Below are 18,498 nucleotides of genomic sequence, written 5' to 3'. Positions count from 1 at the left end.
TACCTCAGCCTCCTGAGTAGCTGAGATTGTAGATGCCTGCCACCACACCTGGCTACTTTTTGTATTTTGAATAGAGATGGGTTTTCACCATGTTGGCCAGGCTAGTCTCAAACTCCTAACCTCAGGTGATCTCTCGGCCTCGGCCTCCCAAAGTGCTGGGATTACAGGCATGAGCCACCACACCCAGCCAGATTTTACTTATTTGGGTCATCTCTCTTTTTTTTTTTTTTTTGTCTGGCTAAAGGTTTGTTGATTTTGTTTATCTTTGCAAAAAACCAACTCTTCATTTTGTTGATCTTTTGTATTTTTTAAAATTTCATTTATTTCTGCTCTGATCTTTATTATTTCTTCTACTAATTTTGGCTTTGGTTTGCTCTTGCTTTTGTAGTTGGTTTTTTTTGTTTTTGTTTTTGTTTTCTTTTCAGGCAAGGTCTTGCTCTTTTGCCCAGGCTAGAGTGCAGTGGCGAGATCACAGCTCACTGCAGCCACTACCTCCTAGGCCCAAGTGATCTTCCCACCTCAGCCTCCCAAGTAGCTGGAAATACAGGTGAACACCACCATGCCCCCCTAATTTTTGTGTTTTTTGTAGAGACAAGGTTTCACCATATTGTTCAGGCAGATCTTGAACTCCTGGGCTCAAGCAATCCACCTGCCTCAGCCTCCAAAAGTATTGGGATTACAGGCATGAACCACTGTGTCCAGCCAACTTTTCCAGTTCTTCAAGATACTTTGCCCAGGTGCGGTGGCTCACACCTGTAATCCCAGCACCTTGGGAGGCCAAGGCAGGTGGATCACAAGGTCAAGAGATTGAGACCATCCTGACCAACATGGTGAAACCTTGTCTCTACTAAAAATACAAAAATTAGCCAGGCATGGTGGCGCGTGCCTGTAATCCCAGCTACTCAGGAGGCTGAGGCAGGAGAATTGCTTGAACCCAGGGGGCGGAGGTTGCAGTGAGCTGAGATTGCACCACAGCACTCCGGCCTGGCAACAGAACAATACCGCGTCAAAAAAAAAAAAAAAAAGAAAAAGAAACAACAACAACAACAACAACATTAGGTTGTATTTTTCAAGGTTTTCTACTTTTTTTTTTTTTTGAGACAGAGTTTTGCTTGTTTCCCAGGCTGGAGTACAGTGGTGTGATCTCGGCTCATTGCAACCTCTGCCTCCTGGGTTCAAGTGATTCTCCAGCCTCAGCCTCCTGAGTAACTGGGATTACAGGTGCGCGCTTCCACGCCCTGCTAATTTTTTGTATTTTTGTTAGAGACAGGGTTTCATCATGTTGGCCAGGCTGGTCTGAAACTCCTGACCTCAGGTGATCCACCTGCCTCGGCCTCCCAAGGTGCAGGGATTACAGGTGTGAGCTACCGTGCCCAGCCTCTACTTTTTTGATGTAGGCATTCATTACTATAAACTTTCCTCTTAGTACTGCTTTCACTGTATTTCATAGGTTTTGTTATGTTGTGTTTTCATTTTCATTTTTTTAAAGAAATTTTAAAATCTCCTTAATTTCTTCATTGATATGCTAGTCATTCAGGAGCAAGTTGTTTAATTTCCATGTGTTTGTATAGTTTCCAAAATTCCTCTTGTTACTGATTTCTAGTTTTAGTCCACTAAGTCAGAGAGGATATTTGACATAGTTTCAATTTTTTTGAATTTTTGAAGAATTGTTTTGTGGTCTAACGTAGTCTATTCTTGAATATGATCAAGAATACTCATTCTTGCTGAGGAGATGAATGTGTATTCTGCAGCCATTGAATGAAAAGTTCTGTAAATATCTATTAGATCCTTTTGGTCTACATTGTAGAGTAAGTTTGATGTTTCTTTGTTGATTATCTGTCTGGAAAATCTGTTCAATGCTGCAAGTAAGGTGTTGAAGTCTCTAGCTATTAACGTAGTGGGGTCTATTGCTCTCTTAAGCTCTAATATTTGCCTTATACATCTGGGTCCTCCAGTATTGGGTGTATATATATTTATAAATGTTATATCCTCTTGCTGAATTGACCCCTTTATCATTACATAATGGCCTTCTTTTTTCCCTTTTTATAGTTTGTCCTGAAATCTATTTTGTCTGATATAAGGATAGCTATTCTTGCTCTTTTTTGGTTTCCATTGGCATGGAATCTTTTTCCATCTCTTTATTTTCAGTCTACGTGTGTCTTTATAGGGGAAGTATGTTTCTTGTAGAAAACACATCATTGGGTTTTTGTTTTTGTTTTTGTTTTTGAGATGCAGTTTCACTCTTGTTGCCCAGGCTGGAGTGCAATGGTGTGATCTCGGCTCACCGCAACCTCTGCCTTCCAGGTTCAAGCAATTCTCCTGCTTCAGCCTCCCGAGTAGCTGAGATTACAGGCATGTGTTACCATGCCCAGCTAATTTTGTATTTTTAGTAGAGACCGAGTTTCTCCATGTTGGTCGGGCTGGTCTTGAAATCCCAACCTCAGGGGATCCACCTGCCTTGGCCTCCCAAAGTGCTAGGATTATAGGCATGAGCCACTGCACTCAGCCTTTTAAAAAAAAATCTATTCAGTCACTCTGTCTTTTTTGATTGGAGAGTTTAGTCCATTTACATTCAACATTATTATTGATAAATAAGAACTTACTCCTGCCATTTTTAATTTGTTTTCTGGTTGTTTTGTGGTCTTCTCTTCCTTCTGTCCTTCCTTCCTGCCTTCCTTTTTGTGAAGGTGATTTTCTCCGGTGGTATGTTTTAATTTCTTGTGTTTTATTTTTGTCAGGTTACCATAAGGCTTGCAAATAAAATCTTATAACTCATTATTTTAAACTGATGATGTCTTAACACTGATTGCATAAACAAACTAACAAATTAACAAAGAGAAAACTAATCAAAACTGTAGGCTGGGGGCAGTGGCTCATGCCTGTAATCCCAGCACTTTGGGATGCCAAGGTGGATGGATGACCTTAGGTCACCTAAGGTCAGGAGTTTGAGACCAGCCTGGCCAACATGGTGAAACCCTGTCTCTACTAAAAATATAAAAAATAGCTGGGCATGGTGGTGCATGCCTGTGATCCCAGCTACTCATGAGGCTGAGGCAGGAGAATTGCTTGAACCTGGGAGGTGGAGGTTGCAGTGAGCTGAGATTACACCACTGCACTCCAGCTTGAGTGACAGAGCAAGACTCCATCTCAAAGCAGAAACAAAAACAAAAAGTTCTACATTTTAATTTCATTCCCTTGCTTTTTAATTTTGTGTTGTTTCTATTTATATCTTATACTGTCTATGTCTTGAATAGCTGTTGTAGTTATTCCTTTTCATAGGTTCTTTTAGTCTTTCTACTCAAGGTATCAGTAGTTTAAATCTCTCTCTTTACCTCCTCTTTAAGGCCAGTAGCTCTTAGATTTGCCATTTTGTGGCCATTTTCTAGATCTTCATTCTTTTCTATTATTTTTTTCTTTACTCTCCCCTAACTGTATTTTCTTTCTTCTCTATTTTTTTGAGGCAACATCTCACTCTGTCACCCAGGCTGGAGTGCAGTGGCATGATCTCCGCTCACAGCAACCTCCACCTCCTAGGTTCAAGCGATTTTCACGTCTCAGCCTCCCGAGTAGCTGCGTGCGCCACCGTGCCCAGCTTATTCTTTCTATTTTTAGTAGAGACAGGCTTTCACTGTGTTGGCCAGGCTGGTCTCAAACTCCTGGCCTCAAGTAAGCCACCCACTTTGGCCTCCCAAAGTGCTGAGATTACAAGTGTGAGCCATTGCATTTGGACCATGACTATATTTTCTTTTTTTTTTTTTTTTTTTGAAACAGAGTCTCGCTCTGTCGCCCAGGCTGCAGTGCAGTGGCCGGATCTAGGCTCACTGCAAGCTCCGCCTCCTGGGCTCATGCCATTCTCCTGCCTCAGCCTCCCGAGTAGCTGGGACTACAGGCGCCGAGACTATATTTTCAAATAACCTGTCCTCAAGCTCACTGATTCTTTCTTTTGCTTCATCAGTTCTGCTGTTGAGAGACTGTGATGCATTCTTTAGTACGTTAATTGAATTTTTCAGCTCCAGGATTTCTGCTTTTTAAAATTATTTCAATATCTTTGTTATATTTGGCTGATAGGATTCTGAAATCCTTCTCTTAAATTTCATTGAACTTCTGCAAAACAGCTGTTTTGAACTCTTTGTCTGTAAGGTCATATAGCTCTGTCACTCCAGGATTGGTCACTGGTGCCTTACTTAGTTCATTTGGTGAGGGCATGTTTTCCTGTGTGGTCTTGATCTTTGTGGATGTTCACTGATGTCTAGGCATTGAAAAGTTAGGTATTAATTGTAGTCTTTGAACAATGTACTTGTTTGTACCCATCCTTCTTGGGAAGGCTTTCCAAGTATTCAAAGAGAATTGAGTGTTGTGATCTGTCTTTGATCATGCAGTACATATCTGCATTGGGGGACACCCCAAGCCCAGTAACGCGGTGACTCTTGCAGACTTGTGGAGGTACTGCTTTGGTGGTCTTGGGTAAGATCTGGGAGAATTCCCTGGCTTACCAGGCAGACTCTTGTTCCTTCTCTTTCTTTTGCCCAAACAGTCTCTCTCTCTCCTTGCTAAGCTGTCTGGAGGTGGGGTTGGAGTTACACAAGCCCCTCTGTGGCCACCACCACTAGGACTGCACTGGGTCAGACCCAAAGCTAGCACAGCACTGGGTCCTGCCCAAGTCTTTCAGTGACCACTGCCTGGTTACTGCCAGTGTTCACTCAAGGCCCAAGGACTGTACAGTTAGTGGGTAGCAAATTCAGCCAGGCTTGTGGCCTTCCTTTCAGGGTGGGAAGCTCCTCACCAGCCCGGGGCAGGTCCAGAAATTCTATCCAGGAACCAGGGCCTGGAGTCAGGAACCTTAGAAATCTACCTGATGCTCTATTCTACTGAGACCAAGCTGGCACCCAAGCTGCAAGATAAAGCCCTTCTTTATTTATTTATTTATTTATTTATTTATTTATTTATTTATTTATTTATTTTTCTGGAATGTAGTCTCACTCTGTCACCTAGGCTGGAGTGCAGTGGCATGATCTCAGCTCACTGCAACCTCCGCCTCCTGGTTCAAGTGATTCATTCCCCTGCCTCAGCCTCCCGAGTAGCTGGGAGTACAGGCATGCACCACCGTACCTGGGTAATTTTTGTATTTTTAGTAGAGATGGGGTTTCACCATATTGGTCAGGCTGGTCTTGAACACCTGGCCTCAAGTGATCCACCCACGTCAGCCTCCCAAAGTGTTGGGATTACAGGCGTAAGCCGCCGCACCTGGCCCCCTTCTCATTCTTGCCTCTCCTTTGTTCAAACTGAAGGAGTCTCTCCTTGTGGGCACCACTGCCCCAGACCCATGGCAAATACTGCCTGGCTACTACTAATGTTCATTCGAGGTCCAAAGACTCTTCAGTCAGCTTGTGAATGCTGCCAGGCCTGGGTCTCTCCCTTCAGTGAAGTGGACTCCCCTCTGGCCTAGCGCAAGTCCAAAAATGCCATCCAGGAGCCAAGACCTGAAACTGGGGACTCCTGAAGCCCACTTGGTGCTCTACCTCACTATGGTTGAACTGGTACCCAAGATGTAAGACAAAGTCCCCTTTACTTTTCCATTTCCTTTTCTTAAGCAGAAGAAGTCTCTGCTCATGGTCATCACAGCTGGGAATGTAGTGGGTCACACCTGAAGCCAGCATGGCACTGGGTGTCACCTAAGGCCTGCATCAAATACTACCTGGCAGCCACCAAATGTTTAATCAAGGCCCAAGGGCTATTTTTTTTTTTTTAATGGATTTTTGCTCTGTTGCCTAGGCTGGAGTGCAGTGGTGTGATCTAGGCTCACTGCAACCTCCATCTCCCGGGTTCAAGTGATTCTCATGCCTCAGCCTCCTGACAGCTGGCATTACAGGCGCCTGCCACCATGCCCAGCTAATTTTTGTATTTTTAGTAGAGACAGGGTTTTGCCATGTTGGCTAGGCTGGTTTTGAACTCCTGACCTCAGGTGATTCGTCCACCTTGGCCTCCCAAAGTGCTGGGATTACGTGCATGAGCCACCGCACCCAGCCAAGGCCCAAGGGCTCTTTAATCAGCAGATGATGAATCCTACCAGGACAGTGTCCTTCCTTTCAAGATAGCAGGTTCCCTTCTGCCCCAGGGTGTGTATAGAAATTTTTTAGGGAGTTAGTGTCTGAAATGGGGGCCTTGTGACTCTGCCTGATGCCCTGTTGTGACTGAGCTATTATCCGAGTTGCAAAACAAAGTCCTTTTTTTTTTTTTTTGAGACGGAGTCTCACTGTGTCTCCCAGGCTGGAGTGCAGTGGCGCGATCTCGGCTCACTGCAAGCTCCGCCCCCCGGGTTCACGCCATTCTCCCGCCTCAGCCTCCCAAGTAGCTGGGACTACAGGCGCCCGCTACCGCGCCCGGCTAGTTTTTTGTATTTTTAGTAGAGACGGGGTTTCACCATGTTAGCCAGGATAGTCTCGATCTCCTGACCTTGTGATCCACCCGCCTCGGCCTCCCAAAGTGCTGGGATTACAGGCTTGAGCCACCGCGCCCGGCCTAACAAAGTCCTTTTTACTCTCGCCTCTCCTCAAGCAGGAAGAAGGAGTAACTCTCCCAGAGTTATGAGCTGTGCTGCCTGGGATGTGGGGAGGAGTAGTACAAGCACTCTCTTGGCCACCCCAGCAGGTATCTCACTAGGTCATATGCATCCCAGGTCCACCGGTTTCAAGCCTAGCACAGCACCAGAACTTGCCCAGGAATTGCAGTCTTTGTGGCCTAAACTGCCTTTCGAGTTTATTGAGGATCCCAGAGTGCTTTAGCCCACAGTGTCGGGGCTAGCTGGAACTCAGGTTCAGACCACTGTGATGGGCAATTCATTCCCTTTGGCTAGCGCTGGTCTAAATGCTTCTTCCACAGGCACTGACTGAATTCTGCCCTGTGTGGCTTTCCACTGTAGTAGGCAGCACTGAGTTCCAAATCTGTGCACCTGGGGGAGTGCAGTGATTGTGGAATGCAGAGTCCCACATCCCACAATCACTGCACTCCCCCAGGTGCACAGATTCTCACTGTACCACGTGGCTGCTGCCACTGCCTGGGAATGGAAGAGAGTGATGTTGGCAATTCTAGACTCTTTTCTTCCCTCTTCAGTGGCTCTTTCCTTGATATGATGTTAAAACCAGGTACTGTGATTGCTCACCTGATTTTTGATTCTTATGAAGGTGCTTTCTTGTATGGATAGTCATTCAATTTGGTGTTCCTGCAGGGGGGACTGGAGTGTTCTATTTGGCCATCTTGCTTCTCCTCCTCCTAAGACTTTTTTAACATAACTTTCTTGAAAGATGAATTTTCCCCCTCCAGATACATGTCCTGAAACTGAACAAAATGGAACTGTTACCATTTCATGCTGATGTGGAGATTGGCCAGATTATAGAAATCCCCATTGCAATGTATCACATAAATAAAGAGACCAAAGAAGTCATGGCATTCACAGACTGCTCTCATTTATCCTTGGATCTGAACATGGATAAACAAGGAGTCTTTACTCTGCTCAAAGAAGGTAAAAGTAGCCTTTTTAAAATCTTCTCCATCCTTTCTCTTTATTTATTTATCTTTAACTCTGCCAGTGTGACAGATTACTTTCTTTGTCTTTAAGGAAGCAATCAACAATTCAGAAACTACCAATTGTAGTCTAAATTCACATATTATTTTCCTTTATAATACTTTATTTTGTCAAATGCCTTGTAGTAAGTGTTATACTCCTCATTTTACAGATGTAGAAACACGGGCACAGAAATTGAACAACATTGTGGCTGGACAATATCAGTTTTTTGTTTTTTTATTTTTGTTTTTTGAGACAGTGTCTCGCTTTTGTCACCTAGGCTGGAGTACAGTGGCATGATCTCGGCTCACTGCAACCTCCACCTCCCGGGTTCAAGTGATTTTCCTGCCTCAGCCTCCCAAGTACGTGGGATTACAGACGCCCACCATCATGCCTGGCTAATTTTTGTATTTTTAGTAAATATGGGGTTTCGCCATGTTGGCCAGGCTGGTCTTGAACTCCTGACCTCAGGTGATCTGCCCACCTTGGCCTCCCAAAGTGCTGGGATTACAGGCATGAGCCACTGTGCCTGGCCAGTTTTTATTTATTTATTAATTTATTATTATTATTATTATTATTATTAGAGACAGGTTCTCACCGTGTCACCCAGGCTGGAGTGCAGTGGTGCAATCATAGAACATTGTAACCTTGAACTCCTGGGCCCAAGCTACGCTGCTCTCTCAGCCTCCCATGTAGCTTGGATTACAAGTGCAAGGTCAATATCAGATTTTAGTTCACAGTAAGGTTTTCCATTTCTAGCCTCAAGCTCTTTTCTTCTTTCTTTCCCTAATATATATATCATATGTCTTTCTAAGAGGAATGTAGAGCCATTTAATAGATGCATACATTCAATTTATTGAAAAAGGATAAAATAGCTCTTTCTAGTAAAACAGAAAATATGAATAAAGGTCAACATCCTTTCCTGCTATTGAACTTCATATTCGATCCTGATCCCCATTGCTTTTTCATCAATATAATGACAGTAGTAGCATCTAAGATTTGCTCAGCATTTACTCTTTGCCAAGCTCTGTTCTGAATAATTTTTATACCTTAACTGTTTAATTCTTAACGTCTGTAAGCTTGGTATCAAATTGGACTTTTGCTTTGCCCTTGTTCATTATACTACATGCATACATATGTACATACCCTCACTCCCGGGTTCAAGTAATCTTTCCCCTCTTCTCAGAGTATTTTAATTTTTAGCCCCTTATTTCCCATGTAGGACAACAAAATCCTCCCGACTATTCTTACCTCTGATCATCATGGTTATCAGATGCATCTTTATGAACTCAACTTTGGTCTTACTTTTTCTGCTCAAAAATCTTGAGAGACTTCTCATTGTCAGTGGAATGGAGTCAAAATCCTTTTAGTTTGGTATTCAAGACCCCTCTACAATATAACCCAACCTAGTTTTCATGATTTCATACTTTTGCTTCATATATGGTTCTAGCTAAATCAACTATGTTATGTATTTATTTTTATTTATTTTTTGTTTTGTTTTGTTTTGTTTTTTGAGATGGAATCTCAGTCTGTCACTCAGGCTGGAGTGCAGTGGTGTAATCTCCGCTCACTGCAACGTCCACCTCCAAGGTTCAAGGGATTCTTGTCCCTCAGCCTCCTGAGTAGCTGGGACTATATGCACGTGCCACCACACCTGGCTAATTTTTGAATGTTTAGTACAGACAGGGTTTCACCATGTTGGCCAGGCTGGTCTCGAACTCCTGACCTCAAGTGATCTGCCCATCTCAGCCTCCCAAAGTGCTGGGATTACAGGCGTGAGCCACTATGCCCGGCTAAATCAACTACTTTAAATTCTCTCATATATATCTCTCATATTCTCATTTATATCTCATTTGTATTTCTTTGTTCATTCTGTTTTCTCAGCCTGAGATACTTTAAACTTTCCTCGATCTCTCCAGCTTGAAATAATCTTTCTATTTTCTAGACTTCTATAATACTTATCACTTTCTATTAATGTTTTAAGTGACTTATTTACATTTTCACTTTCCCCTTGAAACTATAAATGCTTCAAGTCAGGATCTTTGCTCATATATATATATTCCCACTGTACATACAACTGTGTCTTATATATGTCTCTCAATAGAAAGAACAGATATCAACTTGATATAAAGGGCCTAATTGATAATGTAAGAGATCAAGATGGGTTTTGTTTGTTTGTATGTTTGTTTGTTTTTAACAGTCTTACTCTGTCACCCAGGCTGGAGTGCAATGGCATGTTTTGGCTCACTGCAACCTCCGCCTCCGGGGTTCAAGTAATTCTCCCTGCCTCAACCTCCCGAGTAGCTGGGATTACAGGCATGCGCCACCACGCCCGGCTAATTTTGTATTTTTAGTAGAGATGGGGTTTCTCCATGTTGGTCAGGCTGGTCTCGAACTCCTAAGCTCAGGTGATCCACCCGCCTCGGCCTTCCAAAGTGCTGGTACTACAGACGTGAGCCACTGTGCCTGGCCCAAGATGGTATTTTTAATGTATTAAAATTCTTATATTTTTGTAGCTTAATTTCCTTTAAAACTAACTGGTCGTGGCTGGGTGCGGTGGCTCATGCCTGTAATCCCAGCATTTTGGGAGGCTGAGGTGGGTGGATCACAAGGTCAGGAGTTTGAGACCAGCCTGGCCAACACAGTGAAACCCTATCTCTACTAAAAATACAAAAAATTAACCAGGCATGGTGGTGGGTGCCTGTAATCCCAGCTACTTAGGAGTCTGAGGCAAGAGAATCGCTTGAAGCTGGGAGGCAGAGGTTGCAGTGAACTGAGATTGTGCCATTGCACTCCAGCCTGGGCAACAAGAGTGAGACTCCATCTCAAAAAAAAAAAAAAAAAGAAAACTAACTGCTTGTTACCCCACTGAAATCATATTTGTTTTGTTTTGTTTTTCTAGGTAAGGTGTTACTCTGTGGCCCAGGCTGGAGTGTAGTGGTACAATCGCGACTCACTGCAGCCTCAACCTCCTGGGCTCAAGCGATCCTCCTTCCTTAGCCTCCTGGGTAACTAGGACTACAGGTGCACACCACCGTGCCTGGCTAATTTTTTAAATATTTTGTAGAGACGGGGTTTCACCATGTGTTTCAGGCTGGTCTTAAACTTCTGAGCTCAAGCAATCTGCTTGCCTCGGCCTCCCAAAGTGCTGGGATTACAAGCCTGAGCCACCACGCCCTGCCAAAATCATGGTTTTTGATTCACAGGTATTCAAAGACCTGGACCAATGCATTGTTCCAGTACACATATCGCAGCTAAATCTGTCGGCCATACTCTGGTAACAGTAAGTGTGAGTGAATGTGACAAGTACTTGGAGAGCAGTGCTACATTTGCTGCTTATGAACCCCTAAAGGTAAGATATTTCATGGTAAGGAACTGGCATTTCTTTTAATGGACTCAACTATGTCCGCTTATGGGCTTGCTAGTTATCTGTGGTCTCTACTAAGGATCAATGACATTTATGTTCTCTTTACTTGCCACTCTTTTGTTTTTAGATCTGCAGCTGTCTCCTCAAACCTAAGTCTCCAGGGAGTTTACTGCCTCACAGGAATATCTTTAAGTTGTATCAGAAAGTTTTAGATATTTCCCTTTCTTCTTTTTTACTGAGGTATAAAATATGTACAGAAAAGTTCATAAAGTACGCTCATCTTAAGTTGTTATCTGAATTTTTACATGCACATATATCTCTGTAAATACCAAAATTAGTATATTAGCATACTCCCTTTTGAAGAACTCTGAAAGATAATTTCTGTCCTATGGAAGGAAGTCAATCATCTTTTACCCTATCTACTTACAGATTTTAAGCACAGAAGCCGTTATATTGAGCCCTAAGGACTGGTTCATTATAATGGAGATAGTATGATAAGTGGTTCTGATGGCAGCGGCAGCCTGTCTGGAGCAGCTGCTGCCCTCACGCCATCTGCAGCAGGGAGATGCAGCTGGGGCTGCACACTCCATGGAGCCGTTTGGAGCCGACACCAAGTGGGAGCCCCGGGAGCCCCACTCCTTCTGAGTTGGTGGGGCAGGAGCTCCCTGGGTGCAGCTTTGGCTGCCCAAGTCATGGCTGCGGACCCAGGCCTCCTGCTCCACTGAGCAGGCAGGAGATGCACCCCTGCCCCAGCCCCACCACCTCCTTGCCATGCAACTGCAGCCACCCAAATGGCAGCTGCAGACCCAGGCATCCTTGTACTCTTGGGGGCCCAGGAAGGCCCCTTCTGCGTGCTCCCACTGCCTGGCTTCTCCCTGCTGTCAGCACCAACTGTGATCTCAGAACAAAGTTGGGCCAATCCTGGGTGCTGTCACAGTCTGGCCAGATGAGCACATGCTTGAGGCAATTTTGACATGGCAGGCCCCTGCTGCCTTGGTCCCCTCCAGACTTTGGGCACCAACAAGCATAGGAGGGAAGCCAAGGGAGAGCTGAGGGCAGCTCAGCACTGGCCTGCAGGTGCCCCTTGGCACCTACAGCCTGGGTGCCACGAACAGCAGTAGGAGGCAGACAGGTTCCTGGGCAGAAAGTACAGTCCCTGGTGAGGCCCTACCTTCAGACCAGGCAGGGCCTGAACGCTGGGGTCCAGGCTGCCAGTCCCGCAGACCAGAGTGGGAACTTGTGATGCCTTTTCTGGGCCCACCCATGGCTGCCCATGGACCAATCAGTGTAGACTTCCTCCCCTTTGATGCCCATAAAAGCTCCAGGCTCAGCCAGAGCTGGGCAGATGTTGGACAACCAGCTGCAGAGAGGAGCTACCAACTCCAGGGCCTCCTCTCTTCTGAGAGTTGCAGACACTGGGATGACCAGCAGCAGAGAGGTACTGCCCACTCCAGGGCCTCCTCTGAGCTATTCTGTTACTCAGTAAAGCTCTTCTTCACCTTGCTCACCCTCCACTTGTTCTGCGTACCTTATTCTTCCTGGATGCAGGACAAGAACTTGGGACCTGCCCAATGGCAGGGCTGAAAGAGCTATAACACAAACAGGGCTGAAACATGCCCCTTGCTCACCACGTTGTGGGTAAAGAGAAGAACTGCGACTCTTCAGGGAGCTGAGACCTGGGAGCTCCCCAAGCCAGGGCTGTGACTCCCACTTTGGTGCCCTGTGGTTCCTGGAGTCTCCAAGCTTCCAGGCACCACTGTGTTCCCCAGTGGCATCGTGGAAGCTGCTTGCAGTGCACCTGATCTAGCCACAGGCTTGCAGAGAGCCAGTGCCCATGCCAGCACCTGGAGCTACCTCTCCCACTACAGCAACTGGTGTGCCTGACTGTGTGTAGTGGCTGGACCCCATGCTCACTCACTCACACACCTGTTGCCATTCCATGCCTGGCTCACCCTTGGCAGGTGTGAGATCCAGGCTGGTAGCATGAACCAAGCACAGCCTGCCAGGCCGAGTGGATGGAACAAGCCCTGTGGGCCCAAACAAAACTTGGGCAAAAGTGCCACCAGCCACAGAGGTTTCCAGCCGGAAAAGCGACACCCCAAGGATCCTGCAACGATTCAGAATAAAAGTAGATAGAGACTGGCATGCTTTCTACATCCTATTTGATTCCAGCAGGAGCTAAAATTGGTATCTACAAGTTCTTGCTGATAGATACTGACAAATCCTGATTCAATGCCTCTTGGAATAAGGAGCATCCACAGGGAAAAATATTAACACTAATGAAAGAAGTAAAGTAAAGTAAAAGAAAAAAGATAAATTATTCATTCAAATCTCCATTTTAAGTTGGCCTCATTGTACATTGTGTAGCATATATATTAAATATAGGTTCAAGTATGTTTCACTAGTTCCCTTGGTGGGTGAGTCCTCCTTCTTGCCTCATTAAATGCAAGTGCTTGGCTGTGGCTCACTGTAAAGTTCCATTAGGTTTTTTCTCACTTTTATCATTGTCCTTAGGCTTATTTTATATGTATTGAGTGTCCACAAATAGATCTCCCCTGAATGAAAGTTGTCCTTAAAGGATAGGAAGTAAGATGATGATTTTCTTTTTTACCTAGTATATTAGTCATGTGTCTTTCCCCTTGCCTGATGAAAAAAAAATTGTTTAAAAATATGTATGTTCTACCCTTGTTATCATTACTGTGTTTCAGTACATGGTACAGTTCTCAGTTTGTCCTTTTACATTATCAGCTCAATTCAGTTCGTCTGGTTAGTTTTGGACTATACATCTAAGAAAAAGGAATCATTTCGGTTTTGCTTTTCCAGAAAAGCCATCTATGAGACCTCTGTGTTTATTTTTTCTATTCATTTCTTCTGTCAAAAACTTTTTTTTTCTTTTCTTTTTCTTTTCTTTTCTTTTTTTTTTTTTGAGACAGAGTCTCACTCTGTCACCCTGGCTAGAATGCAGTGGCGCAATCTTGGCAACCTCCACCCCCCGGGTTCAAGCGATTCTTGTGCCTCAGCCTCCTGGGTGGGTGGAATTACAGGTACGCACCATGATGCCCAGCTAATTTTTGTATTTTTAGTAGATACAGAGTTTTGCCATGATGGCCAGTCTGGTCTTGAACTCCTGGGTTCAAGTGATCCACCTGCCTTGGCCTCCCAAACTGCTGGCATTACAGGAATGAGCCACCACGCCTGGCCAAAAACTTGTATGGTACTCTGTAACATGTCTTTTTTTTTTTCTGAGATCAAGTTTTGATCTTGTTGCCTAGGCTGGAGTGCAATGGTGCGATCTTGGCTCACTGCAACCTCTGCCTCCAAGTGATTATCGTGCCTCAGCCTCCCAAATAGCTGGGATTACAAGCGTGCACCACCATGCTCGGCTAATTTTGTATTTTTAGTAGAGATGGGATTTCACCATGTTGGCCAGGCTGGTCTCAAACTCCTGACCTTAAGTGATCCACCCACCTCAGCCTCCCAAAGTGCTGGGATTACAGGCATGAGCTACCGCACCTGGCCACATGTCTTTTTGCAATACTTATTGTACTCTTTACCTACTCTAAGTCTGTCTCTGCCAGACTGTGGGCTCCCCTGTGAGACAAGACTTTATTTGAATTTCTATTACTGTATCCTCATAAGTGAATATTTATTGAATTATATACACATTATTTAAGAGAATACTACCATCAGGGATAGGAATGTTCAGTTTTAATAGTACTCAATAATAAATATGACTGAACAGTTCCAGAAAAAAAGCATAGTTTGCTTACATTTTTAGAATAATTGCTTCAACTCTCTATTTAGTTTTAAAACTCTCTACTTCGTTTTAACAACTGTAGTGGGAGTTGAACAATGAGAACACATGGACACAGGGAGGGGAACATCACACACCGGGGCCTGTTGTGGGGGTGGGGGAGTCGGGGAGGGACAGCATTATGAGAAACACCTAATGTAGATGACGGGTTGATGAGTGCAGCAAACCACCATGGCACATGTATACCTATGTAACAAACCTGTACATTCTGTACTTGTATCCCAGAACTTAAAAGTATAATAAAAAAAATTAGTCACTGTTGTGGACATTGTGTGCCATACAAAAATAACCTACAATTTGAGAATACTTCATTCCCCTAATGCCAGTTTCCTCATCTATAAATGGGATACAACTCCTCTATACTGAATTGAGTAATACCTATCTTGTCTACTTCTTAGTTTATAAAGTTCTTGGAGAAATATGGTGAAGTGTATAGATGTATTATTTTTATATTTTTAGGGCAGAAGTTCTTTGATACTGTAGTAAAATATCAGTTTAAAATGCTTATGCATCTTATCTTTCATTCTCTAGCCTGAAAAAAATGCTTATGCAGTTATTTATACAATACCTTTTCTGTGCACAACATTGTACTAAATCCCAGTGAAGAAGAGAAATACGAAAACAAATTAGGTATAAGATACTGACTCCTCTTAAGGAGTTTATATAACTAGAGAAAACGACAAAAATTATTAGATTTATACATAGCATTTGACATACATATAATAACATTAGGAAATGAACAGTGTACAAATGAATGGTACAGATAAATACTGTAAGAGCTTAGAGGATGCAGAAGTGGTGTGGTCTAGAATGATTGGACACAAATTAATGGATAAAGTAACCTAACAGTTAGATTCAAATGATAGGTAGGATCCAGATTAGGGTTGAGAAGCATTCCAAGTGAGAGGCATGGCATACATATCTCTTAATTTGGGAATTAAGTTTAACGTCATTTGCAGCAATTCAGATAACTAGTGTTTCACTTTAGAAAATGATTGAATTCCCTAACCTGTCAGGGATTAATTTCTTTAAATATCTTCAGGCTCTAAATCCTGTGGAAGTGGCATTGGTGACATGGCAGTCTGTGAAGGAAATGGTATTTGAAGGGGGTCCTCATCCATGGATCTTGGAGCCCTCCCGATTTTTTTTGGAATTGAGTGCGGAGAAGACAGAGAAGATTGGAATAGCACAAGTGTGGCTGCCATCTAAGAGAAAACAGAACCAGTACATCTACCGGATCCAATGCCTGGATTTAGGGGAACAAGTAGGAAAACAGTTTTTTATAACATTTTCTTTAGTATAATACTCCAAATCCTTTGTACTTCCAGCCATTCCTTTTTAGATTCCACTGAATTTAGTTTATGGACTAAACAGAAAAATTCTAATTATTGATCAAAGGATTGTTTTTTCTAAAACCTTATTATCCTTAAAATGTACCCAGAGGTTTCAATTTGCTCATCCAAGAATTCCAGCAGTTCATGAACTAAACAAGCTCTTTCTGTAGTAATGAGCTTATTTCACATTATTTGCAACCACATTATCATTATAATTCACTTCCTTGTTTTGTAGACTTTAGGATATTTAGTTTCCCAACTGTAAGAATTCAAGGAAGGGAAACTTTGAAGTATCATTTATGGTTAGCAATTTTGAGGAACTAATTAGATCTACACTGATAAGAATAATAAATATATTGCCCTCTATCAGTTGAATTATTTTTAATTATTTTTATTTATTTATTTAGAGACAGGGTCTCACTCTGTTGCCTAAGTTGGAGTGCAGTGCACCATCTCGGCTCACTGCAGCCTCTGCCTCCTGGGTTCAAGCAATTCTCATGCCTCAGCCTCTTGAGTAGCTGGGATTATAGGCACACACCACCATGCCCAGCTAATTTTTTTCTGAGACGGAGTCTCACTCTGTTGCCCAGGCTGGAGTCAAGATTGCCCAGTGGTGCAATCTCGGCTCACTGCAACCTCTGCCTTCTGGGTTCAAGAGATTCTCCTGCCTCAGCCTCCTGAGTAGCTGGGATGACGGGAGCGCACCACCACGCCTGGCTAATTTTTGTATTTTTAGTAGAGACGGGGTTTTACCATACTGGTCAGGCTGGTCTCAAACTCCAGACCTTGGGATCTGCCTGCCTCGGCCTCCCAAAGTGCTAGGATTACAGGCATGAGCCACTGTGCCCAGCCATTTTTGTTTTTTTGTATAGACAGGGTTTCACCATGTTGGCCAGGCTGGTCTTGAACTCCTGGAATCAAGTGATCCACCCACCTTGGCCTCCCAAAGTGCTGGGATTACAGGCTTGAGGCACTGCGCCCAGCTGAGTTTTAATTATTTTTGGAGGTACTGGTGGATTTACATAGTTTTCATTCACAGCTGCGCTGTACTTCTATCAAAATCAGTAACAAAGATTTGCAGTTTTACTGGGCTTGAGAATTCAAGGTATGACTGTAAAACAGCAAAGCTAACCAGCACATAAGGAAATCAATGTAAGATTTTAACTTGGTAGGAACTGTGCTGTAATCCATAAACTTCATTCTATTTTATTTTATTTATTTATTTTTATCTTTTAGAGACAGGGTCTCACGCTGCTGCCCAGGCTGGAGTGTAGTGGAACAATCATAGCTCACTGCATAGGTTTCTTTCTAATATTTGTAGTGAACTTTACTGTATATATAACTAGCTATTAGTAATTTCAGGGCCGGGCGCGGTGGCTCAAGCCTGTAATCCCAGCACTTTGGGAGGCCGAGACGGGCGGATCACGAGGTCAGGAGATCGAGACCATCCTGGCTAACACGGTGAAACCCCGTCTCTACTAAAAAATACAAAAAACTAGCCGGGCGAGGTGGCGGGCGCCTGTAGTCCCAGCTACTCGGGAGGCTGAGGCAGGAGAATGGCGGGAACCCGGGAGGCGGAGCTTGCAGTGAGCTGAGATCCGGCCACAGCACTCCAGCCTGGGCGACAGAGCAAGACTCCGTCTCAAAAAAAATAAAAATAAAAATAAGTAATTTCAGAGCTAATTACTTATTTTCCTCCTCAATTTTTTATTGTGGTAAAATACACATAAAATTATCATCCTTTTTTTTCTTTCTTTCTTTTTTTTTTTTTGAGCTGGAGTTTTGCTCTTGTTGCCCAGGCAGGAGTGCAATGGCACGATCTTGGCTCACCACAACCTCCGCCTCCTGGGTTCAAGCGATTCTCCTACCTCAGCCTCCCGAGTAGCTGGGATTACAGGCATGCGCCACCACACCCGGCTAATTTTGTATTTTTAGTAGAGATGGGGTTTCTTCATGTTGGTCAGGCTGATCTTGAACTCCTAACCTCAGGCGATCTGCCCACCTCAGACTCCCAAAGTGCTGGGATTACAGGCATGAGGCACCGCACCCGGCCTAAAATTACCATCTTAATCATTTTTAAAATGTACAGTTCAATAGTATTATGTACATTCATAATCTTGTGCAGCCATCACTACCATCCATCTCTTCATCTTATACAACTGAAACTCTAAGGCTGGGCACAGTGACTCATGCCTGTAATCCCAGCACTTTGGGAAATCAAGTCAGGAGGATCACTTGAGGCCAGGAATTCAAGGCCAGCCTGGGCAACATAGTGAGACCCTGTCCCTACTAAAAAATAAAAAATTAGCTGGGTATCGTGGCAGACACCTATAGTCCTAGCTACTTGGGAGGCTGAGGCAGAAGGATCACTTGAGCCCAGTAGTTTGAGGTTACAGTGGGCTATGATCTAGTCACTGCACTC

At 43.8% G+C, this 18,498-nt stretch overlaps 1 protein-coding gene across 3 annotated transcripts in view; it reads left to right on the top strand.

Annotated features, from left to right (window-relative positions):
- Positions 1–18,498, top strand: part of NUP210L (nucleoporin 210 like) — a 171,301-nt gene that overhangs the window by 42,260 nt on the left and 110,543 nt on the right. For all 3 annotated transcript variants that reach the window (XM_031653098.1, XM_031653096.1, XM_031653099.1), the window contains 3 exons: positions 7,321–7,519; positions 10,768–10,913; positions 15,785–16,006. In XM_031653098.1, the coding sequence (XP_031508958.1) occupies positions 7,321–7,519; positions 10,768–10,913; positions 15,785–16,006 (567 nt within the window). The remainder of the gene's footprint in view (positions 1–7,320; positions 7,520–10,767; positions 10,914–15,784; positions 16,007–18,498) is intronic.

The sequence above is a fragment of the Papio anubis genome, chromosome 1, assembly GCF_008728515.1.
Source record: "Papio anubis isolate 15944 chromosome 1, Panubis1.0, whole genome shotgun sequence".
Classification (NCBI taxonomy): Eukaryota; Metazoa; Chordata; class Mammalia; order Primates; family Cercopithecidae; genus Papio; species Papio anubis.
This window is presented reverse-complemented; position numbering and strand designations above follow the sequence as displayed.